The following is a 24690-nucleotide window of genomic DNA, read 5'->3' on the forward strand; positions in this document are numbered from 1 at the left end:
ATATAGCTGTAGTGGATTGAATAACAACTGGTTTGCATTTATTATCAGATAAAGTAAATTAACACCGGCAGATACCACAACATAGAGTAACCGGATGCAAATGCAGAGCGGACCTTTTTTGTGTGTAACTTAATTTGTCGTCCGGCTTCAAACATCACTGTTTTTATATGACCAGACTGTATCAGCCTCTCTAAAGTTTTTCTTCTTTTTGACACAATCGCTGTTTTAAGCGGTGGATGTTGACATGGAAGACAGTGAAAAGAAAGCCCCATCAGTGATCGATCGTTATTTCACCCGCTGGTATAGAACTGGTAATATGTTCTGATCAGTATTATTTGTTCTTACTTTAACTCAATGCATATTCAGATTAGCGTTTTTTTTTATATATATATACATTTTTAAGATTAATTGACTGATTGATTAATGAGATTGATTGGTTTGGTGTAAATGCTGATGTAGATCTAAAGGGGAAATCATGTGAGGATCACTGCATTCTACAGCACTCCAACAGGTAGATAGATATATTATATTCTCCATCTATATATTCGTATTACTGTCATTTTTTAAGTGTTTTTAAGATTTTTTAACTACGTACACTTTTGCAAGTCAACTTATTTAAATTAGCAGACAACAGCGTTTTTCTTTTTACATGAATATCACTATATTAGAAACTTTTGTATTTTTTTTCTACACTTCAAATGCATTTTATGTCTAGATTTTAATCAGTACATAAATCCCAGATCCAGATTTCAATCTTAAAAACTATAAAGACACTACTACACATTTGAAACCACTATTATCTAAACCAGTCATGTGTATTTATTTTATATATTTAATGGTCTTTATACATTTTTACAGCTGCTACACAATTGTACAGTCAGCTGAATACATAATCTGAGATTATGATAGATTGAAATGACACCATGTTGCAAATGTTCATGATGTCCGTATTTCCACTGTTCTTTATTTTCTGAAAGTCCACAGGGTCAGAAGTGTTAATAGTTGGAGAAACGCCCCTCTATACTCATCTCTAAACTCTGCTTTCTTCTTATAAGGATATGCGTCATCACACTTGCGGAGTCTCATCCTATCCTTCAGAACGGACGAAAAATCAAAAACATAAACTACCAGATCAGTGATGGATGCAGCCGTCTGAAGAACAAGGTGTCTGGAAAGTCAAAGCGAGTGAGTACTTTTGCCTTGAATGATTTTCACACTGTCAGTGCATCAATCAATACACTAATGATTGTGATTAATTACTTGTATATCTTGATTCACACTTTCCCTGAGCATCATCAGTAAGGATAATTTATTCTGTAGGGTGGTCAGTTCCTGACAGAGTTTGCGCCACTGTGTAGAATAACGTGCACAGATGAACAGGAGTACACTATATTCAGGTCAGTTACACAGACTGCCGCTGGATATACATAACGTTCAGTTTCTATAATCTTAAAATGATGTCAATTCAACCCATATTTCCCCAGCTGTATCAGAGGACGTCTCCTCGAAGTAAATGAAGCCATTCTGAACAAGCCAGATCTGTTATTAGAAAAGGTGACTTGCAGTACAGCTTAAAAAATAAAATTGAAAATCTCCTTTTAACCTTTTCCAAATTTAAGACCACACGTGTGAATTGTGTGTTCTTTTTTTTTGGCACAGCCTTCCACAGAGGGATACATTGCAGTTATATTACCTAAATTTGAAGAGAGTAAGAGTGTCACTTTTAAAAAATAAAATTTAAAATCTCCTTTTAACCTTTTCCAAATTTAAGACCACACGTGTGAATTGTGCGTTCTTTTTTTTGGCACAGCCTTCCACAGAGGGATACATTGCAGTTATATTACCTAAATTTGAAGAGAGTAAGAGTGTCACTGAAGGCCTTCTGACCAGAGAACAATATGAGGAGGTTCTCACGAAAAGAAACCAACAAGAAGAGCCTTGCTGAGATCAACCTGCACTTTGAAGCTGCTGACCGACTGACTGCCGAGTCTCTTTTGAAGAATAATTGCTTCAAGCAGGTGAAAACGTCAGTGGCATCATGGCTGTGTGCCACTTACATTAAAAAAAAAACATCTTGAGAAAATGACGACTTGAAGGAATGAAGAATTGTCTGCTGGATCCAGAACAGTCTTGGATTTCACTGGAGTGCATTTTGTTTGACCACTATTCATGAGATACATAATGCCAGTGTCATGGGTATTGTTTAGTTTATTGTTTCATTAAAACTGTTTTAATTTGAGAATTAGCTGGTCTGTGTCCTCGCAGACACATTAATTCCCTTCCGGTTGCTGTAAAACTGCTTATAGCCCTAACTTTTTGGAGATCATTATAGTTTGAGTAAATGCTCAATAAAGGAACAGCTCCCTTCTGAGCATTTTCAACTGGCTCTTATGTTAGTTATGTTTTTATTCAGTCAATTTATTTTACACAAACTAAGGTCAGTGCTCTCAAAACAATTAACTGCCATCTGAACATTTTGTCATTTTTCCAAACAGATTGCACAGATAACATGACAAACATTTTCATATACATAACGTTTAAAAAAAATAAAAATAAAAACTTACTGACCCAAAACTTGCATACACAGTGGTGTATGTAAACATGTATTTTCAATATAGCTGGACATATAACCAACAGAAAACATTTAAATAGTTTTGATGTTAGTATGTGCTTTTAATAAATGTGTTGATTGAAGACAATACTTTGTTAGTTTGGAGAAATGTGTAAAATTGAATAAGCATGTCATGTTTTGTGCATAAATAAATCACTCGGACATAATTATTTTAAGAAAAATAATGTATATTTAGATTTCATTTGATCTGATTTCACAATCATTCAATGGTCCAACACTAATACAACTTTAGGTCATAGCTGCACAATCATCTCTAAAGCTTATGGTTTGACTGACTGTAGTATAAATCAGAGGAACATTTTAGCAAAGTATCAACTAGAATTGGTGTGTGAATGGAAACCCAATACTGAAGAGCCTTTTAATCTGTGCCATACTAAAAAGTTGCTCTTCAGTACACGACAGCTTAAACTATTGATTTATATACCGTTTTACTCTAACCTTTTAGGTTAATGTACCAAAGCTTGACTTACATTGTTAGGACTGAAGTAAAAATACAAATCACAGTGACCTACAAGGCAGTCAATAATATTACAAGGCTGTCACTCCTACGAAAGTACATTTAAAGAGACAGTTTGCCCGAAAATGAAAATCCTGTCATTAATTACTTGCCCTCATGTCATTCCAAAACTGTATGATCTTCTATGGAACATAAAAGATGCTGTTTTGAAATGTTTCAACTATGTTGTCGATACAATGAAAGTCTGTGTCTACAACAACAAAGGAGTTTTTTGAGACTTCAAAATCACTTATTTTTGTGTTTCACAGAAGTCATACTGGCTTGGAATGACATGAGGGTAAGCAAACGATAACAGAATTTTTTATTTTTGGGTGAGCTATCCCTTTAAAAGCAACTGTCTTTTTCATTATCATCCATCAGAAATGCCTCTTTGGAAAGTAACATTCCCTGCTGTAAACTCTCAAACAGAATCAAGATGCTGATTTCTCATACTAATATCCAAAGTCACTGAATTTCCTTCAGCATTGAGCAGACTGCCACCAGTGTAGAAAGATGATTAAAACTGGATATATTTGGCATTGTACATGAGGCAGTTTTGTTAAATACAGTGTTACAGTTGTTTTTTTTTTGCATCAAAACTTTTATCATGTACACCTCAATGTTGGCTAATCACGAGAAACGCAGCTGAATATTGTTTCGGTTAAAACCGTAGCTTATTTACCAGCCATTACACTTGAAAGAGTCACATAAAGATCAAACACATGCAATCAATCAAGGGTTTTTTCTTCAATATTTTTTGCTGTCTGGAATGCGGCTGGTAATGCTAACGCTATTGTACACCACAAAGCAAATGGGCAGAAGCACAAAGAATGGCACGTTGTGAGCGAGTGCATTGCACTGCGTGTGTGAGAGCAGGCAGAAGCGCTATTTGCTCTCTAGGAATGTTAGATTGGCCATGTGCTGCTCAAGGGATTTGACCCCAAAGCCGTTGGAGCCTTTGCCATTCAGAGTTTCCTCGCTGACGGTCGTGTTCAGCTGCTTCTCCCTCCAGTGCTGAGGTGAAGCCACACAGCTGCGTTCTGATTTACACTGGAATTAAAGGTAGAAGATAGAGTTTAATATAAACATGCTCTAAAGTTTGATCATGCACATTTTTTAATTGATGGAACAGAACATAAATCACACCAGAACATTGATTAAATAATAAGTTAGGATACACAATATATCAGTTAAAAATAAACATTTATTTAGCGCTTTTTAAATTGATTATTAACATTCAATATTGTAACACAATTTAATCAGCTAGAATTTTAATAACAGTGCATCCGTAACAATGACATAATATCATAACACTGTGTCCTAACCAGTGTTATTTTAACATGGAGATACTATTATTTTTATTTTACTTCATTTTTTTTTTAAATTATTAAAATATTTAAATTAGTTTTTGTTTATATATTTTCTGGTTTCATTTTAATTTTGGTTAAAATTTTAGGAATTTTGTTGTGTTTATGTATTTTTTTTATATATATATACATTGTTAATTTTATTTCAGTTTTAAGTTGAGTTATTTTAGTATATCCAGTTAAAATAAATGAAAATGAGAAATGTGACAACTGAAATATAAGCTGAAATAAAACATGTTTAAGTTTTTTATATTTTATTTTCAGCATCTAAAGTTTTTTTATGGCTTTAGTTTAACTTTAACTTTAGTTTAACAAAGTTAACTATAGTAACCCTGGTCCTTATCACAATGCGATCCTTTACATGTAAATCTGAGATTTTGTCCTAACCAGCCACAACTGATAATAAAATTCCGGCTGATACTGATAAGCTGATGATTATTGTCTCAATGGCAAGCTGATAATTATTGTCTCATTATAATGTACAGTATGAAAAATGGATATTCCTTTTGAGATTTGCTAACACTGACATTTAAAAATGTTATCAAATCATTATATAGTTTTTAAAGATTAAGTAAGTGTTAGATGACGGCTTGAATGTAATCTAAATATAAAAATACAACTAATGAGCAAACACAATTAAATATATAACATCAACCGATATGGATCAAATAAAAAAGTTAATCTAGATCGTCATGTTGCTACCTACCTTTCTGATGAGCTTATTACAGATGGGCAGTAAATAGACCACCACTGTCAAGATGCCTTTTGTATTCTGTATGGATGAGTCAACCTGAACGAGACAAGAAAAACAGATGGATCATTAGCTGACCAAAGTACCCAAAATACCGTTTTGTTAACAAGTACACCTTGTGGCTGCTTGTCTGGGCTCACATTTCAGTCAAGCTATCATTTTGCATCGACAACAATCTATACATTATATACTGGGTTGTTGTGAAATAATATGCGAGGGCTCCAGAAGACAAGCTGGGAGATCCTGATTAAGCTTGTTTTCTTGGTTCCACAGCATGACACAAACATTGCCTCTATAAACCTATTTAAACCTGCCTCTGGCTGTGACCTTTGCTTTATCAAAACAGAAGGATGACCCTGGACAGCATGCCATTTTATCAGGTTAAATGGAGTCAGGAAATAGAGTGAGGTCAGAGTCTTTGCAGGAGCAACAGATCTATTATCTAATCACATGTGGCAGTAACCTGTGACTTTAAACTTTAGTTTATATTGTTCTCTTTAAATGTCTAAATTCAGATGAATCTGTATCATTTGAATCCTCAGATCCTCAGATGAAGTGCATTACAAAACAAAAACCCTACTCATATCTTATCTGCTCCATTTACTGATGTACAAGAAGAGTCTGTAGCTGTTATACTGCATTACCTTCTGAAAGATGGCACTCTTGCCCTGAACCGGAGTCTTGGCACAGACCTGCAGCTGTTGACATACGTCTGACAGCTTCTCCGTCTCAGATAGAATAAGGATTCTGTCTTCATCCAGCAGCTATAACAGACACAACATGTGGCCTTAGCATTTAAAGCAGAACACTTGAGAGATGAGAACTCTAAACAAACTAACACAGCAGCTCTTTTGCTTGAAGACTCGTTTTCTACATTAGACATCATTTTTTTTATTATGTTCTTTAAAAATGGAAAAGTATAAACATGACATAGGCTGAATAGGACACTTGACAATTTTTTTAATTCAAGGAAAACAAGCTGATAGACTACACTTGTGGAAGTGACTTTATTTTGCTTCAAAAGTTAGTTTTTCATTATATACCTATATATCAAATGTTTCTTAAGCAGCAAAAGCTGTTTTCAACATTGATAATAATAATATAATATAATATAATATAATAATAATAATAAGTTTCTTGAGCACTAAATCAGCATATGCTTTCATCTTGACAATGAAGACTGAATTAATGATGCCGAAAATTCTGATTTGCCATCACAGGAATAAATTACAAATAATTACAATTAAATTATTGTAATAAATTACAAATTACAAAATAGGAAAAAGTTATTTTTAACCTGAAATTACTGTGAGAATAAACTCTATATTTAAAAAAAAAAAATCATAAATTACAGAATATATATATATATATATATATATACACATACATACTATTATATTGTGGCATTTTGTTTTTTATGCACATAGCATTGCTTTCCTTTCTACAATCCTTTCAGGACTTCCTGTGGCAAGGACAAATTTAACAATCTAATAGCCCTAATAGAGACTTTCACGCAAAACTACATTACAGGTTTGCCAAAGTGAGGTAATTGCTGAATTTGAACTGATGGATAAATAAATGGACGCAAGCAATTTGATTTAGCTGTACTCTGCTTACAGCTGGGGAAATGCATTGTGGGTCAGGCATGTTTGAGATTATTAATCAAACTGTGCAGTGTACCACAAGTGTCAGGCTCTGTGATTATGGATGAGTGGCCCCTGTCCGCCCCAGCCGGAGAAGGGTTAAGTAACACTGATCCACGTCTCTGTGGTCCCAATAAGATGGATGGCAGTCATTACAGTCCTTTATTTACAGGCGTCTAATTAAACTGTGGAACATAAGGGCCTGGTGGGCATGTGGGTGCGTTACCTGTGTGGAGAGAGAGTGGAGGATGTGGCACAGCTGGAGACCTTGGTCTGACAACACCTAGAACACATTCCATAATGTAAGGCCTTACTCTGTACCAGAGTAAATGTTACACAATTTTAATTTAGCAGGGTTATGAAATACAGTGATTAAAATCACACAAATTAGTTTAAGGTGCATCAAGATTTTTGTGCATTAAAGTAAATTGCCTAAAATGGATGAGTTTTGGCTTTGTTTCCCTATTGTTTTCAAGACTGCTGAAGGTAATGGCTGAAGTAGTTTGACCAATAGCGTGCAGTCCTTCAGGGCGTGTGAGAAGGTGGGATCTACAGAGAATGGTCAGAGCAATGCAAATAAACGTACACATAATATGTGAAGCCTATAGAGCATGTCAATTGGAAAACAAAGCCAAAACCCAGACATTTTAGACAATTAAAAAATCCCAGCCAGGACATGTTCAGGAAAAAGTGGATGTATGGTCACCCTAAGTTATTTCCACATAAAGTCCCATTCACACCAAGAATGATAATGTTCAGTTTATTATTAGCACATGCAACAGTTTTGTCATCTGTTACTTTAAATGCTCAAGCTATTTAAAGTCAAATTAATTCTGATTGGCTGTCAATGTTTTTATCATTCATCAGCTGAAAAAAAATTGATTCCAATGATATTGTGTTTCTGTGTTATTATCATTATAAAACGTATTACTCTGTGTTATATCATTATATAACTCCTATTCTCATAGAATTAGAACGATTATTACAATATTTGCAACATCTCCCGCCATTTATTTCAAGTGTCCAATACCAAGTCCTATCTATCTGACATCTACTCACAAAAATTACTCAGTGCGCCTTTAACATCTCACTGATAATAATAATAATAATCTTTATTTTCTATAGTGCGCCGCCTTTAAATGTTACTTCTCAAAGCGCTTTACATGACAAATAAAACATCAAAATACACCATATAAAAAATTATGAAAATAACATGCATTCAAAACACTTAAAAATTTAAATAATATAAAATTAATATAAAAATTCACATAAAAGCTACCCTAAAGAAATTAGTTTTAAGGCGAGATTTAAAAATGTTAAAAGGGTCATATGATGCGATTTCAAGTTTTCCTTTCTCTTTGGAGTGTTACAAGCTGATTGTGCATAGATAAGATCCTTGAAGTTGCAAAGACTAAAGTCTCAAAACCAAAGAGATATTCTTTATCAAAGTTAAGAATCTGCCACGCCCCCCTAAAACGGCTCGTTCTAACACGCCCCCACATATCTACCTCACTATGTGGAAATATTTGCATAATGCCGTCCAAATCTGCACGTAAAGAAAGAAGGATTGGTTTCAGTAACCGCAGTTAGTGCTGAAGCAGTCATGTCAGGGAGACGCTGTGTGTTTCAGTGCGAAAGCAAAAGCACTTTATTTGTCCTTCCGAAAGTAGATGCATTTAGGAATCTTTAAGATCACTTACAACAGAACAGCAATGCATTTTATGGACGACCGTTTCGTGATCCTAGGAGAGGATGTAATTCTGAATTTGCTATGACAATCTGGCGCTTCTGAATCAGCTACTGTTTTGTTATTAGTTTAAGTATTTGCTATTGACTGTTCAAATGCGGAGTCTTGCGCATTGTGTGTGTGTATGTGTGTGTGTGTGTGTGCGCGCACACGTGTGTGAGAGAGAGAGAGAGAGAGAGCGTCACTTCAAAGTGGAGTCAGCTGTCTTAACCGTGGCTTGTGTACTGCAAACACATACCAGCTTCAGGCTTGAACTGATGGTAAAACTAATGACATTATTTACTGTCTTTACATTTATTTTGAAAGATGAAGCTCGCGATTATGGTAAGGGGGGTTACATTTCCGACGAGTGCTTGCGGGGTTCGGCCAATCACAATGCACTGGGTCAGCTGGCCAATCAGAGCAGACTGCGCTTGTCGGAAGGAGGGACTTTGTAGAAAACGAAGCATTTGCGGGAGGCGGGGCATAGAGGACCTACAATAATGTACAGTATTTGAAAAATAATGGGTTTTTTGAACATTAAAGCATGTCAACATATTCTGTTACACCAAATACACAAAATAATGATCTTAAAAAAAGCATGATATGACCCCTTTAAGAGAATTTGCCTGCCTTATTTCAATTTCTTATTTTCAATGATATTGAGGACTGACGTCAAAGGTGGCATTCAGTAGTCAAATGAAATGATTAGTGTCATGCTGTCATGTCAAAATTATCGTAATTACCAGGAGATTTTTTTTCTGAGCAGTTAAGATCCCCAGAAATTGTTTGTTACTATGGCAATGCTCATAATTTCATAATTGATCCATGTAAAAAAAAAAATACCATGGCAAAATACTTAATCGTTATTTTAAATCACCTCTCTATGCTCTTGCACAGTCTTGAAGAACAAATCAAATCAGGTAACATTGGCATAAAAAATGGCAAAACAGAAATTTGTAATGTCTGAAGTAACATGGTCAATGGCTTTTGTTTTTGTTTTTTTACATGAAATCACAACGATCAAGTGATATAAATTGGAGACTTTATGTTACTTAAAATTATGAGTTTCCAAGTTGTAATTGTGAGTTTTACATGAACTGTTTGTCAAAAAAGGCCATAAAAAGAGGTACACAGATGTATTAAAGGAACTTTGCTGTGCTGTTCTGCTGTGACGTTGAGCAGGTAAGCTTGCTCTGTCAGATAAGAGGTTGTGTTTGGGTGGAGGCCAGTGTGCCCTACTAATAGAACGACACACTGTCTAATCAGCATTTCCTGCCCATTCACAGCACACATCCTGCTCTGGATCACAGTATCTCACAAATGACAGCTGGCCCTTTTAATAATATATTGATCCATCTTTTCCAGGGGATTCATTGCTCTTAATGGCATCTCGAACAGATTCAATTAAAAAACCTATGAGAGAGAATGAACGCTGGTACCTCAGCTTGGTGGAATAGATCCAAAGTTGTCTTCAGTAGGCCTTCCCCCCTTAATCACAGATGGCAAAACAGCAGAGAGTTAATGAAACATCCTCAGGAGATCCATAAAACCGATTGTGTAGGTTGACAGAAAGTGCAGATAAACAACAACATGGTTTAGTTTTTCTGAACAGACATTTTTCATAAAGCTTAAACTTTCCAGCATGCTGTCCTTAATTTCCTGTGTAATAAAACACTACTGGAACCAATCTGATAAATGGCCTATGAATTTTATGAAAAGGTTTCCAGGGAGTTACCTGGTGAAGAGGTACATGGAATATGCCATGCTGGATATGATCTGACACAGTCGAACCATCTCGTGGTCCTGCTCGTCCCAGCGCTCCACCTCTGAGTCCACATCCGAGGTGAGGAGACACAGTTCCAGCCCCAGCTTAGCGATGGTGGTTTGCTCCTATATAAATGAACATTAGAAGACTCTTCAGATCATGGCCACAAGGATACATTTAGGCGAAATGAATACTGACATATTACATAATGGTATTAAAATTTGTCAAATAAATTAAGCTACTGTAAATAGAAATATTTAAAAAAGTAAAAACTAATAAAAATGACAAAGGCACATAACAAACATACTAATACTTCAATTACAATGAAAACTGAAAATATAAATACAAAAGCAAATTTAAAATATTAACAAATACTATAATAGTATATATAAATAATATGAAAATAACACTGTACATCATCTGGTAAGACTAAACATGCTCTAAAAGTGTTATATATGCAATCGTTTGAGGTTTAGACTTTCAAATGATTTTTAATTAATAAATCAAACAAAATCAACCAGTTTCATCACACTTAGGCTGATCAGTTGTCCATGTTAGTTCTTTAAATCCTAATAAACTTAAATTGTAGCTCATGTTTTGTCAAGTCCAGGTCATTACAGACTTTATCTCAAAAATAATTAGATTTTGGGGGTCGTGGACTGAAAATGCAAATATTGTAATCTACATATGGAAATGTAATGGCAAACATCTATATAAGTTTCAGGACAGAAATTACAAATAAGGTAAAGAATAGAACATGACGAAAAATATTCAACCCAGTCTGTCAAACTGACAGATGAAAAATGTTATTACTCCAACTTGTTCGTACATAACATTTTATTAGGAGAAATTGTACCTCAGCGTCAAGTTTGGCAGCCTTGACTGTCTTCAGGTTGGCAGAATGCTTCTAGAAAAGAGATGAATCAGTAAATTTGATAAGATATGATATGATAAGAGAAATTTGTAATAACATTTTTAAAAAATTGCTTTTAAGGCTCACCCCTGGTCTCGGTAGAGAGAGATATGTTTTCTTATCACCTAAAATGAAGACATTTTAAGTATTACGACCAAAAATATCTACATAATTATCATTTACATACAGGACCCTATATAAAATATAAAACTTGGCTCAAATACATGTCTAGCCTGAAAATGGCTGTGGATAATGATGTGGATGAACAGAAACAAAGGCAGGATCTTGGGGGATGACAGTTTGTTTTGGGAAATATCTCGGTTGGCAATGATGATGACTGGGAGCCTCTCATCTGGAACAAAAACATCTCCCCCAGCCACCGGGTTTCTGTCATGTTACTGATGCCTTTCTTCAGACTCTGACAAATATCGTTGCCACATAAAGATCTTTATGAACTGCGTGAGAAAACCACAGTTTTAGCCGGAAGAGCCGCCATCGCTCAAACACATCCTTGAGTGCTATGTCCAAATACAGATGAGTGAAAGGACTCTCGCAGACCTGTAATCTCACTTTTTAATGCACCAATGCACCCTTAACCTTGCCTACAGAGATTTATCTAGCCTCTATTCAATTACCTCATGTGAGGGATGTGGATGCAGTGTAAATGTCAAAGCCGCACATCTTTAGCAGCTAGAAAAGATTGCAATCTGGCCACAAGGAAAAAGACCTTTAAAAACGGTTATCGCTGGCCTGCCTATAGGCATGAACAAATGCATTTTGTGCACCTGAAAATAAATGCTACGGATGCATTCAAAGCAGCCACCGGGTTTCTGTCATGTTACTGATGCCTTTCTTCAGACTCTGACAAATATCGTTGCCACATAAAGATCTTTATGAACTGCGTGAGAAAACCACAGTTTTAGCCGGAAGAGCCGCCATCGCTCAAACACATCCTTGAGTGCTATGTCCAAATACAGATGAGTGAAAGGACTCTCGCAGACCTGTAATCTCACTGGGGCCGCAGCAATGCACCCTTAACCTTGCCTACAGAGATTTATCTAGCCTCTATTCAATTACCTCATGTGAGGGATGTGGATGCAGTGTAAATGTCAAAGCCGCACATCTTTAGCAGCTAGAAAAGATTGCAATCTGGCCACAAGGAAAAAGACCTTTAAAAACGGTTATCGCTGGCCTGCCTATAGGCATGAACAAATGCATTTTGTGCACCTGAAAATAAATGCTACGGATGCATTCAAAGCAAGGTAAATGCAGATATCATAAAATACATAAACGTCTTTCATATCTTGGGCTGGAAAAAGAAGCTGTTTGAGTTTGTAGTCCTAAAAGTCGGCCTACAAACTGATGTCATGACTGAGCGTCTTGATTAACGCACCTCTGCGGCCCTCAAACACATCGTTGATCTCCTTCACTAGGATGGCCATGTCACACAGCTGGGACTCCCAGGCCTCGCAAAACACATCCAGGTTTTCTTTGGCAATCTTGCTGGTGGGGTGCAGAGCAAGGGTCTGTGCTGCTGAGATGATCTGAGAGAAGAAATTGAGAGGAAACGCTTTTATAAAACTGTTATTAATTTTTAACTCAGTTTTAAATATAAGACAGTTCCAAGGTTTAGGGTCAGTGTGATTTAAAAAAAAAAAATGTATCAATACTTTTATTTTGCAAGGATGGATAATCAAATGTATTATCAAAAATGTATTAATGGATTATCAAATATAACAGTACATTAATACATGTAACAATACATTATAATCTTAATAAATATTTATTTTTCAAATAAATGCTGTTATAATATATTAATCAGAAGAAAAATCCTGAAGAAGAATCCTGAAAAAAAAATATTATCACATCTTTGCCATCACAGGAATAAATTGCATTGTATTCGAATAGAAACAAACAAATTATATATATTCAAATAGAAAACTGTTATTTTATTACTTAATTATTTATAACTTTTTTATTATATTATTGTAATGTAGCCATGATGAGCATAAAAGACTTCTTTCAAAAACATAAAAAATCAAACTCTAATATATATATATATAATAAAATTAAAAATTTCATATTGCCCTCACAGGAATAAATTACATTTTAAAATATATTAAAATAGAAAACAGTTAGTTTAAATTGTAATTATAAATCACAATATTACTGTTTTACTGTACTTTTGATCAAATTAATGGAGCCTTGGTGAGCATAAGAGACTTCCTTCAAAAACCTCAGTGTTGTGTAATTTTTGATGCAACTGCATAATTCGACTCTTGTGCAACATCTGAATATCAATATTCATCCTTGGTTTCTTTCAGTGTCCCACAGCATAAATGCACCATCTAACTGTCGGCATCTGCATAATTATGATTTACAGCTTACTGGGAGGATGTTTCAAAAAACAAACACAGCGAAACAGAGCTCGTCTCCACTGAGGGTGTGGATTCAGCTGGTAATTACCTGTGGCTTTTGGAATTACTGATAAAGCAACTCATTATCATGCACCCCTGAAGCTGCCGCTCACCTGCTGTGCTCTTATTGGCTGCCTGATCTTTAGGCCTCATCATTATTGGCTGGTGAGGTGAGGTTGCCCTTTCTAAGAACACTCATTCCTGCATGCAATCAGATATGCTAATGAATCATGCTGATGAAACACACTGCAAATATACTCGGTTAAATATTACATTCTGCGTATAGCCCCAATCTTACCTTTTCTTTTTCATTTTATATGTTAACTACTGTTTGTATTGAAAAAGAAAACAAGCAAGACTGGAACCACAAAGATGATTTCGATGCATGATTTGGTTTTATCATCCAGCTAAAAAATGCATTTAATTGCAATTTCTTGCTATTTTATGCCTATGTGTGTGTGTGTTTGCCTCTGCAGCTCTGATTACGGAAGAAAAAAACAGCAAAGTCAACAACAACAGTGCAAAAATGTGTCAAATAAGCATTGGTGATTTTTGAAAAATAAGCACTAACTGAGGCGAATAACAATCTTCAGTTCTTTTATTAACAAAATCTATATTGTGTAAGTCTCTGAAAGCCTTGACAAAGAAGGTCTCAGCTAAGACGCCAGATTCCTGCTCTAATAGCAGACAACCTCTCTCTCTTTACCTGTGGACCAATGACACGGAAAGTTTCCTCAGCATGAATGCAGGTGATCTCTAGAGGCTCGGTCCCCGAAATGTGGCAGAGCAAACGACAAGTCTGAAATCAGAATAAACAGCACCACACTGAAGTTAACCCTATAGTACAATTCAAACACTTTAGAAGATTATACGATATAGGTATTGTTAAACGCACTGCTATGCATCAATCTGACAATAAGTATTGAATGCACATATTATGGAATATAATAAGTGTAATAATACCCATAATAATATTGAGTTTATTGAATACTGAGTGAAATTTCATAATTTAATTTTGTATTATTTTGTCATTATTCAACAATGGTGTAAATTGGCCCTGCTGTTACATTGGTGTCTTCAGAATATTTTTGAAGATAAACTGCTTTGTTATCTGATCTTTGTCAGAACAAATAATATTAAATTGAGCCGCTCACCTCCACCAGTTGCTCTTTGTGTTCAGTCAGTGTGCCGGCATAATCAGCCACGGCCTCCAGGTTTCCATCCCCACCGGAGGCCTTCAGGGCCTGCAGCACCAGATGATCTGAATGCAGCTTCAGCAGCTCAGTAGCCCTCCCCACCGCTACCCTATGAAGCTGAACAAAAATTCCCCAGGTACTGGTATTAATTACATGCAAAACAAGACAATATTGTTTTAGCAACATACTTCAATGTTTTTATTTGTTATGAGCAAAATGAGCAATATGAATTATATGAGCTGTATGAACAATCGGCCAGCAATTGTACTGAAGGGAATTTACACGACACCGTTTCCAACTAAATATAAATTAGTGTATTATATTATAGTATATTAGTAATAATATAAAACTTTTTATGCATTTTGGTCATTCACTTTCATGACAATGGTGCTTTGGGTGCTTGAAAATGGGGTTCAAAGTGCAAGTTTTTGGAAACTATACTGTTATTGTCTCCATGCAAAATACAAAAACGTGAATTTGTGAAAACGGTGACGTCATGTGCATGCGTATTATATGTTCAGTCTATAGGCATGTGCAAGTTTATTTACAAACTGCTGGCCTGGCATGTATAAAATAGCCTTTTTAGTCATTTTTGCAGATCCATGTGAACGAGGATTATTTTGGCAACATCGTCTGTACACAAAACTTTTCAAAAACATAAAGGAAAAACGTTTCTGTTTTTAGTACATCTTTGTCGTGTAAGCGTACTCTCATTTAATAATAATAATTAATAAATAAATAAATAAATATATATTTTAAATAAATTACTCATTTTTTGTATCGTTCCCAATAAGGTCTTATTATGCCATATATACAGGACATAAGACCCCACACACAGTACTTTTTTTATTTCTGCATATATCGAGAGACTGTGGAACCTCTTTGAACTCTTTGCATCTTTTTGACTGTTTATTCTTTAGTTCTGTAATGCCTGTCAACAAATAACTTGTATAATTTATGTTGTTACAGTATGTTGTTATATCTCAATAAAAAAAGCAATTGTGCTAATTTAAGTTTCACAAAGCAGCTTTAATTTTCGAGTCATCTTCAAAGTCATGAAAGCTGACTTGCAGACTAGTAAGTGAACCAGATTCAGTAACCTAATGTATTCAGTGAATGATTCATTACAAAATGATAACTCGGGATTTTCTGAATCTTTCTGAGCCATTCATCCAAAAAATTACCTTATAATAGTCACTTGTTCGTGAATCAGACTACAGTGGCTTGATTGACATTCATGACATTCAATTCACAACTTGAGTAAATATGTCATGGCACTGTAAATTCAGCATAATGACACAGGAAACACTGGGATGGACGCCTCTGAAGAAAGATTTAGATTTTGTTTTAGATGCTTTGGCTCATGGGATTCATTCCCTGCACACAGCTTGTCACAAGAATCTCACCTCTCGCCTGAGATCACTGACACTCTGACCAGTCTTCAAAATAGAGAGCTCCATCTCGTCTGTGGCCTCTTTGGCTTTAAGCGATTGCTGCTGGAAGGGAAAGAAACAGAAACAACGATAGAAAGGGAATTTAATACACTGCAAACATGATGAATTTCAACCAGTTGATCATGCACCATCCATGTTGAAGAGCTGTCAAGTTTCAACACAAGTGTCAGTGTCCCAAGCAACCTGAAAGACGGACTTTGTAAGACATGACAGTCTTTATCCACAGTTTTCTCTTCAGAGGACAGGCAGACAGGTGGGTGGGATTGCTTTCAGATGGGATTACGACGGGGTGCCAACATAAACTTGCCACAGAAGCCGTGTGAATGTTTGAAGCGCTCTCATCGTCTGTGCTTTACTCTGAGACATCACACTGGGACTTAAACAGTCATTGAACTTCAGTGAACACACTCCGAATACAGTATTTCTGTCACTGAAATGGTGGACAAGTAAAGCGGGGAACGACCCAGATATTACCATGTAAAAACAACACTGTCTCTAAATAAATATTGGCTGATGACAGCAGAGACATGTACATAGTCATAAATATTCAAGGACTGGTAGACAGAAAGAAGAAATAAATTGCAGTGCTTGAGGGAGGCAAATTCATGCCCATGGTCTGTTTACTGACAGTTGCACTCAAAAATGTCAGGAGCTTGTTTACAATGGACAGTTCCGAGCCGATTGGCTGTTTATAAAGAGTCCATAAATGATGCTTCTGAGGATGAACAAATCACTAGATTTGAAGTTTGTAAGATTGCCATCAGCGTTTTGTCTGAAAATGAACAAATTAGTATTCTACAAACAGAAGCGTATATTTCACTTTGTGTTCTGAGTTGTTTGTGGGCAAAAAAAACTGTATTTATTTCTTTTTGGGGAACAGGAATTATGATCATAATGTCTATCATTTTAAAAGACTCTTTCAAATAAATAAATTGCAGTGCTTGAGGGAGGCAAATTCATGCCCATGGTCTGTTTACTGACAGTTGCACTCAAAAATGTCAGGAGCTTGTTTAAAATGGACAGTTCCGAGCCGATTGGCTGTTTATAAAGAGTCCATAAATGATGCTTCTGAGGACGAACAAATCACTAGATTTGAAGTTTGTAAGATTGCCATCAGCGTTTTGTCTGAAAATGAACAAATTAGTATTCTACAAACAGAAGCGTATATTTCACTTTGTGTTCTGAGTTGTTTGTGGGCAAAAAAAACTGTATTTATTTCTTTTTGGGGAACAGGAATTATGATCATAATGTCTATCATTTTAAAAGACTCTTTCAAATTTCTACACTAAACTATTATTTTGGTTTAACCCCTTTCAGATAAATCCTCCCCTAAATATCATGTAAAACAAAACAAACTGTCACTTTAGATGTTGGTCTCTTCCTGTCTAAGTGGGCGATTCTGGGGCAGAATCAGCTGCAATGAGGACCACACATCAAACGTCTGGCTGCATGAGACTAATGAAAACTGGGAAACTGTTTAATCAGAAGCAGGCATAACGTCCTCAAAAACTACAGATGAGAAGATAACTGTGTCTGAAACATCACATTTTGACCAATACATTTCCAAGACCTTTTCAGTCAGCTGTGATTTCTGAATTTATAAAAATCATTTGAATTCAGACCAATTCCCCTATGTATCATTCAACTCAATAATGTGGTTGCAAATCTGACTGCGGCTTGTGAGCAAGTTTTGCTACATACCCAAGTGCAATTTCTAGCCTAGAAAATAGTTCAGCAAATAACTTGAAAAGCTTATATTAATAGAAATTCCAGAACTTTTCCTTGACTTTAAAGATTTGATTTATGTCCATGACTTTTCTAGGCCTGGAAAATAATAATTTTAAATTACCTAATATTTAGGTTTTCCATGACTGTGGGAACCCTACATTTCATACATTTTTATCTCATATTTTTTGGCTACTATTCATATTTGCCATGTGTTCTTGTGAGATCGCGGTACTAGTAATGCCGAGGTCATGGCTTTGATTCCCAGGAAATCCATTTAAAGCACCAGAAGTCACTTCAGACAAATGCATAAGAATAAAAGTTAACATTTCAACGTTACTTTTTTTTTTTAATTGTGAAGATTTTACGTTTACCTGTATATGTAAAGTGAAAGAAAACGTCAAAAACTGCAGTGACTCAATCTTTGTCCTTGAAAAGGGTTTTTCTTTCTCAAGCCATTCAGTATATAGCAATGAATACCACGTCAGTTATCAACCTTCAAATTAATGCTGCTATTAAACCATTATATGCATTTGTTCTTCATTTTTTCATATATTTTCCTTTTTTTCCATGTTTTCCTTCTTTGTGACTCTTTCTTTTCTTTTCATCCCTCTATGGTTTAAAGCAGTGGTTCGCAACCTTTTTTGGGCCAGGGCCCCCTACCCATTATCCAGGTCCCCTACCATCCCCCATCAAATAAAATGTTGTCTAATCATCTTCACTGAATATTAAAGTTGATTATTATTTTGTGTTTATAATGAGGACTATTATTATATTTACAATACCATTCAAATATTTGGGGTCATTACGATTTTAAGAAATTAAATACTTTAATTCAAGGGTCCATTAAATTTATCAAAAAAGAAAATTAAAGGTTAAAGAGACTGGTTAAAAATTTCTGTTTAGAAATATTTCAGTTTGTTCTTCCTTTCCTGGAGCTTTTGAACACCCTTTTTACTGCTGTGATTTATCTCTAAATTTTGGGTGGATGTTTTCAATTAGTTTTCAGTGAAAATGAAAAATAATATTTATCCCTTAGTAAAGGAAATACGCTGTTTTTAAGACCATACTGAATTCCGTGTTTTCTGACTGAACATGGTAATTTTGGTGGCTAAATATCACATTTACACAAGACATGTAAATGGAAGAAATGTAAACCCTCCTTTACTATATTTCTTAGATTTTGTGAGAATATTTCAAACTGTGCTTTCAAAGAAAACTAAGTAGAAAGATTGGAAAGGTATGCTCCTCAATGTCAAAATAGCTACTATTTTAGTGCTGTTCTGATTTATATCTTTATTAGTCATGAGTCCATTCAATTACAAATCTTGCTTTTTTTGTATGTCAGTGTGGTGTGCCTTATGATGTTGACATGTTCCTTGTCTTGCATTGTACATGTGCCATAAAAAATTTAAATGACAGTAAAGACATTAATAATTTTAATAAAGATAATTAAATTTAAAATGTAAATAATTTCAAACAATTCACATTTCTATTTTGCATTTCATATTTATATTTCAGTATTTCTGCTCTGTGAAAAATTAAAACACTTCCACATAATTATTGAGCAGCATAAGCATTTTCAGCTATACTGTATATAACAGTTATAATAATAATAATAAATGTTTTTTGAGCAGCAATCAGCATGATTTCTGGAGGATCATGTGACACTGAAAACTGGAGTAATGAAGCTTTAGCATGACAGGAAAAATACATTTTTAAAATATATTCAAATAGAAAGCAGTTCTTTCAAATTGTAGATTGTAGAAAATGTTACTGACCCCCTTTTGAAGCATGTATTTAGCCCATATATAATTTAAAAAATGTAATGACATGTCATGACATTCATGATATTTGATTTGACTGGACTTGAAATATCATTATCATTAGTTTCCCAAGAAGCAAATAAATAAGTAAAAAACAATAAAAATTATATAAATTATATTTTTGAGCGTTAAATAAACTCTTTAGTATTTGGCATTCAAACCAATCGCAGCCAATCAGCAAACAAGTTCATTTTTCCACACAAGAACAAGAAAAAAAGCATATCGTGCTTTATTGTGTCAGAATGCTAACTAATGTTTTGATGGGAAGTTTGGCAACTGTGCAGAAAGCTGAGCGAACACTAAAATCAAGAGTCGTTGCTATGGAAAGGATACAGCGTCTTGGGGTATAATGGCGAGTAACACTACTATACCGCACATAAAACCCATTATAATCAGTAATTCTGTCACTGAACGAGCGCTACAGTAAACAGATGCCGTGTTCTATTTCTGACGCACTCCACACACTTGCTCTACTGCGCTAACTGGACAAATAGATATGGAAAGTTCGCTTTGATTCATCCAGTGTAGAGATGGTGTTAGGCCGTTGCAGAACACTTTCTTTTGCAAGTTTCAGGCTCATACATCTTTGGTGCAAACTCGCCTTAACCAAAAGCCCCCAAAAACATCTCAGCGCCCCCTTTTCAAAATTATTAAGCAGGAAAAAATAAACACCTATAGATTTGCACTGCAAGACTTATTTTTCCCAATGTATGAGGCACAGTGAGGGTGTGAGGTTCATTAACAGTTACTCCACAGGAGGGTAGACATGCAGAACCATCCTTCACACACTGCACAACAAAGACGTGAAGGACAGATGTCCAAGCCAAGTGAAAAGTTTGTGTTAAGATATGAATATAAGAGCAAGTTAAGGACACAAAATCAATGTCATACAGCTACACTGGGATGCAGTTTGGAGTTTTCCTCCTGCTGCCACCATCAAGTGAGACTCAAGTCATGCGGTTAATGACTAGTCAGTGCAATCCCTAATGTGTGTATGTGTCCATCTTACCGCGTGTCTCCATGTGTTGATGAGCTGTTTGGTCTCCTGACGTGTGATCTGGCAGAGCTGTATGATTATCTCTCTCTGCTCGTGGCTGGTGTAGGCAGAGTCTGTAAAGTCTTCGGTTTTCTCCATCAGAGCTTCCAGCTGAGCCGCCACAGCCTCACAGGACACACAGTACAGAGAGTCTCTCAGACCCTCCACTTTAACCTGAAAGACAAACATACAACCATCTGGTGAGATACTGATTCATGATATTGACAGACATTGGCTAATGTCTGCATTTTTCATATTATATGGGATATTTAATTTTTTCAACCCATTCGTAGCATTAAAATAATTATCACTATCAGTCAAAATGTATTTTGCTTCTGCAAAATTTTGTAGACCACCTTAATGAGTGAAGCCTGTAATCTCAGTACCAATAGTAGCACCAAACATAATTTATATTCAAAAGTTCCTGGTTGGCAAGATTTTGTAATGTTTTTGAGAGAATCTCTTACGCTCACCAAGGCTGCATTTATTTGATCAAAAATACAGTAATATTGTGAAATATATTATTACAATTTCAAGTAACTGTTTTCTATTGTAATGTATTTTAAAATGTAATTTCTTCCTATGATGGCAAAGCTAAATTTTCAGCGGCCATTACGCTAGTCTTCAGTGTCACATGATCCTTCAGAAATCATTCTAAGACGCTAAATAGAAAGTTAAAAAAGAACACAATTTATTTGAAATCAAAAACTTTTGTAAAATTGTATTGACTGTTACTTTTGATCAATTGAATGTGTCTGTGATGAAAAAAGTATCAATTTCTTTCTTTCAAAAAAAAAAAAAGACCCCAAACTTTTGAACCGTAGCATATATTTTTTTTGACTGGTTGAACAATACTTCTTTTTTTTTAATTCGTTAAAAGAGAAACTTTATCCATTGAGACATTCATCCAAGAGCCCTTGGCCTACACTTGCACCTTAAAGTCTTTAATCCCAGCGTAGATGCTGACAGGAAGTGCTTTGGCCTCCCCACCGCTCCTCGTGTCAGTCACAATCTCAATGACTTGCTCCAGGGCCAGACGCATACGCTGGAAGACTGCTTCTTTGTTGATCCGTGCCGACTCGCAGTCAGGATGTCTCAGACAAGTCTGAGAGGCAAAGAGGAACAAAAATTATGTTTAAAATGCAGAGGAACAACAAAAGTACAGGAGCAAAATTTGACATGTAAACAGGATGTTATTACACTTCACTACATTTTTCAGAATAAGAAAAGAAAACACACTTTTTAGAGGAACGGACAAGCTCAAATATGGAAAAGACCCTTATGAAAAAATATCAGTGATATATCAGATGGTAATATCATGGTTAATCCATAGACAATAGACAACCATGGTGCTATGTCATTCCCATATAGCATACCATACTCTAAGGGACGTCGACACCATGGTGTAACATGGTACATGTCTAGAAACTATGATTTTATATGAAAATTTTATACTAAAATAGTATAATAACACCATTGTAATTTTTCATAAGTGAAAATGTATTTATGTGATTCATGCCGCACTTCAACAGTCCCCGTTCCTTTTGCAAAAACAGACAGCAAACATTTGAGTGGTTGCTGAAGTCAAAGCCTCATTTCCAGACAAGATGAACACTTTTCACATAACTACTACTTAAAGCTGCAGTCCATAAATTTTGCCTCTTTGTCGACATCTCTGTTTGAAAACCTGCAATTGCAGCTGTGTGCGGAATTATCTTCCTTGCGTGGGTTGTGCGGCGGTACGGCTCCAGCTCGGATGAATCTAATGTTCTGAAGAGTATGTGTGGCAGTCAGTCACCGCACCGGTGTGGATATTTACTGTACTTCGCAATCACAGATTCTAGCCTACGTCTTGGAATATATGACCCAAATAAGAATTTTCACCATATATTGTCATCTGAACAAGTAAGTAAAAAGTCTGACACGTTTGTTCTGACCAACTGAGGAAAAAAGCATTACAATAAATCGCACTACCAATGGTGATTAAATCTAAAGATCGGTTAGCTCATATCACATCAAACCGTGCAAATTATTATTATTGTTATACTTTATTCTCAAATGATTAATTTTAACAACATCAGCATTGGTGACTATGAGTATAGTGTGTATTAGCATGTAGATTTCAATTTCTGGACAGTCTAATCTCTAATTGTCATACCATTCAAATTTCATATTAAGAAGTTATTTTACCCAAAAAGCAAATTATGCTCCCTTCGAACTGGTTTTCTTTAAAATACAAACCTTTGTAATCCCACGCTATCTGTAATCAGAAGCACATTTATAACTGGAATATAATTTAATTTCATTCACAAGTGTTTCATAAACACATAATCCTTTCTGGATTACAATCCGCCATCAAATTGATACATTTAATTATTCCAGCTGCTGTGAGAAAAGGCTGTAAACGATCCTCCACCTGCAGGATCCTCACATGTGATAGCCTAGTAGCTGGGACAACTTCTTTATGTTTACAGACGTGATGTAATGACGCAGTGCCATGCTCGAATTTCCCGCGAAAACCTACCCGTAAGACTCAAATTAGAAAACATTATTATAAATTAACCGTTGTGAATCGGGCTAAAGTAAGGCGATAGTTTTGAACACTGTCTGGTTATGTACTTGCTCAAATATTGATTTCAGATCATTTTTAACCAAAAAAAAAGTTACGGACTGCAGCTTTAATAATTACTCATAATAACTTATTTCTCTTACTAAATCAAAATGGGAAAAAAACAAAAAACTCAATATATCTGAAAATAGAGCCACTGCCAGATCTTGGACTACCAGATGAATCCTTTTATATATTATCTAAGTGCAATTCAGGTGAACATACATAATGGCTCTCATTCAATAATAATTGTGTACAAGTTTTCTTACTTATGCGTGCAGGAAAGATTCTAATGCAAAATTTCAATATATAATTTAAAATGTTATATATACATATATAAATATTGCATTATTTTATTTGATCAAACATACAATAGAAACAGTAATATTGTGAAATATTATTACAAAATAAAATAAGTTTTCTATTTTAATACATTTTAAACTGCAATTTATTCCAGTGATGGTAAAGCTGAATTTTCAGCAGCTATTACTCCAGTCCTCAGTGTCACATGATCCTTCAGAAATCACTCTAATATACTGATTTGCTGTTCAAGAAACATTTGTCATTATCAATGTTGAAAATAGGTGTGCTGCTTAATTTTTTTTGTGAAAACTGATATTTTTTCAAAACTATTTGACGTTCAAAAGTTTAAGTTATTCCTAAATTTGCATTTTAAGTTGAAACTTTTCTGCATGAACACATTCACACATTTTTACACACAAATACATGCGTATATGTGATTCATGAGTGAGAATGGTTGATATTAACATTGTTTAGATAGCAGATGGTACTCTCTTCCACAATCCTACCTTAGAGGCTGTGAGGAGCATCATGGTGCATTTCTCCAGCACAGCACGTGCGGCGGCCATCCGAGCTCTTTTCTTTTCATCCTTCAGATCCTGAGGAATACAAGAATCCACAAGACAAATATGAGAAAACACATAATGCCTTAAGTATTCTGAAATCTTAGCTTAGGTTTAACCTCAGATGACTTCATAGGGAAAATAAATCATTTGCTTGCAACAAACAAGGTTGGAATTACACTGTATTATCAATTTAGTTCAGTTAAGAAGTGCTTATGAAACTCATTTGACTGAATATTAATAAAACCAAAGTCCCCCCCCCCCCCCCC

The 24690-nt window shown here is 35.2% G+C and overlaps 2 protein-coding genes across 4 annotated transcripts in view; one reads left to right on the top strand and one right to left on the bottom strand.

Moving 5' to 3' along the window:
- The first annotated feature begins 110 nt into the window (after positions 1 to 110).
- Positions 111 to 2768, top strand: abitram (actin binding transcription modulator). The gene is made up of 6 exons (XM_016239464.1): positions 111 to 311; positions 460 to 511; positions 1056 to 1185; positions 1321 to 1397; positions 1485 to 1554; positions 1811 to 2768. The coding sequence occupies exons 1-6, from the start codon at positions 245 to 247 to the stop codon at positions 1943 to 1945; spliced, it is 531 nt and encodes a 176-aa protein (XP_016094950.1). The 5' UTR covers positions 111 to 244; the 3' UTR covers positions 1946 to 2768.
- A 50-nt stretch (positions 2769 to 2818) lies between these two features.
- Positions 2819 to 24690, bottom strand: part of ctnnal1 (catenin (cadherin-associated protein), alpha-like 1) — a 71947-nt gene continuing 50075 nt past the window's right edge. The window contains exons 5-19 of one of the 3 annotated variants that reach the window (XM_016239514.1): positions 24368 to 24457; positions 21885 to 22055; positions 20924 to 21124; positions 16316 to 16402; positions 14868 to 15026; positions 14420 to 14512; positions 12690 to 12840; positions 11384 to 11421; positions 11240 to 11290; positions 10354 to 10508; positions 10058 to 10106; positions 7116 to 7172; positions 5891 to 6010; positions 5202 to 5285; positions 2819 to 4178 (exon numbers count right to left, since the gene is read on the bottom strand). In XM_016239514.1, the coding sequence (XP_016095000.1) occupies positions 4014 to 4178; positions 5202 to 5285; positions 5891 to 6010; positions 7116 to 7172; positions 10058 to 10106; positions 10354 to 10508; positions 11240 to 11290; positions 11384 to 11421; positions 12690 to 12840; positions 14420 to 14512; positions 14868 to 15026; positions 16316 to 16402; positions 20924 to 21124; positions 21885 to 22055; positions 24368 to 24457 (1671 nt within the window). In that variant the 3' untranslated portion in view covers positions 2819 to 4013. Of the gene's footprint in view, positions 4179 to 5201; positions 5286 to 5890; positions 6011 to 7115; positions 7173 to 10057; positions 10107 to 10353; positions 10509 to 11239; positions 11291 to 11383; positions 11422 to 12689; positions 12841 to 14419; positions 14513 to 14867; positions 15027 to 16315; positions 16406 to 20923; positions 21125 to 21884; positions 22056 to 24367; positions 24458 to 24690 lie in introns of all 3 variants that reach the window. The other 2 variants (XM_016239515.1, XM_016239512.1) reach the window with 2 other exon arrangements.

This window comes from Sinocyclocheilus grahami, unplaced genomic scaffold (genome assembly GCF_001515645.1).
Source record: "Sinocyclocheilus grahami isolate Dianchi unplaced genomic scaffold, SAMN03320097.WGS_v1.1 scaffold566.1, whole genome shotgun sequence".
In the NCBI taxonomy this organism is placed as follows: Eukaryota; Metazoa; Chordata; class Actinopteri; order Cypriniformes; family Cyprinidae; genus Sinocyclocheilus; species Sinocyclocheilus grahami.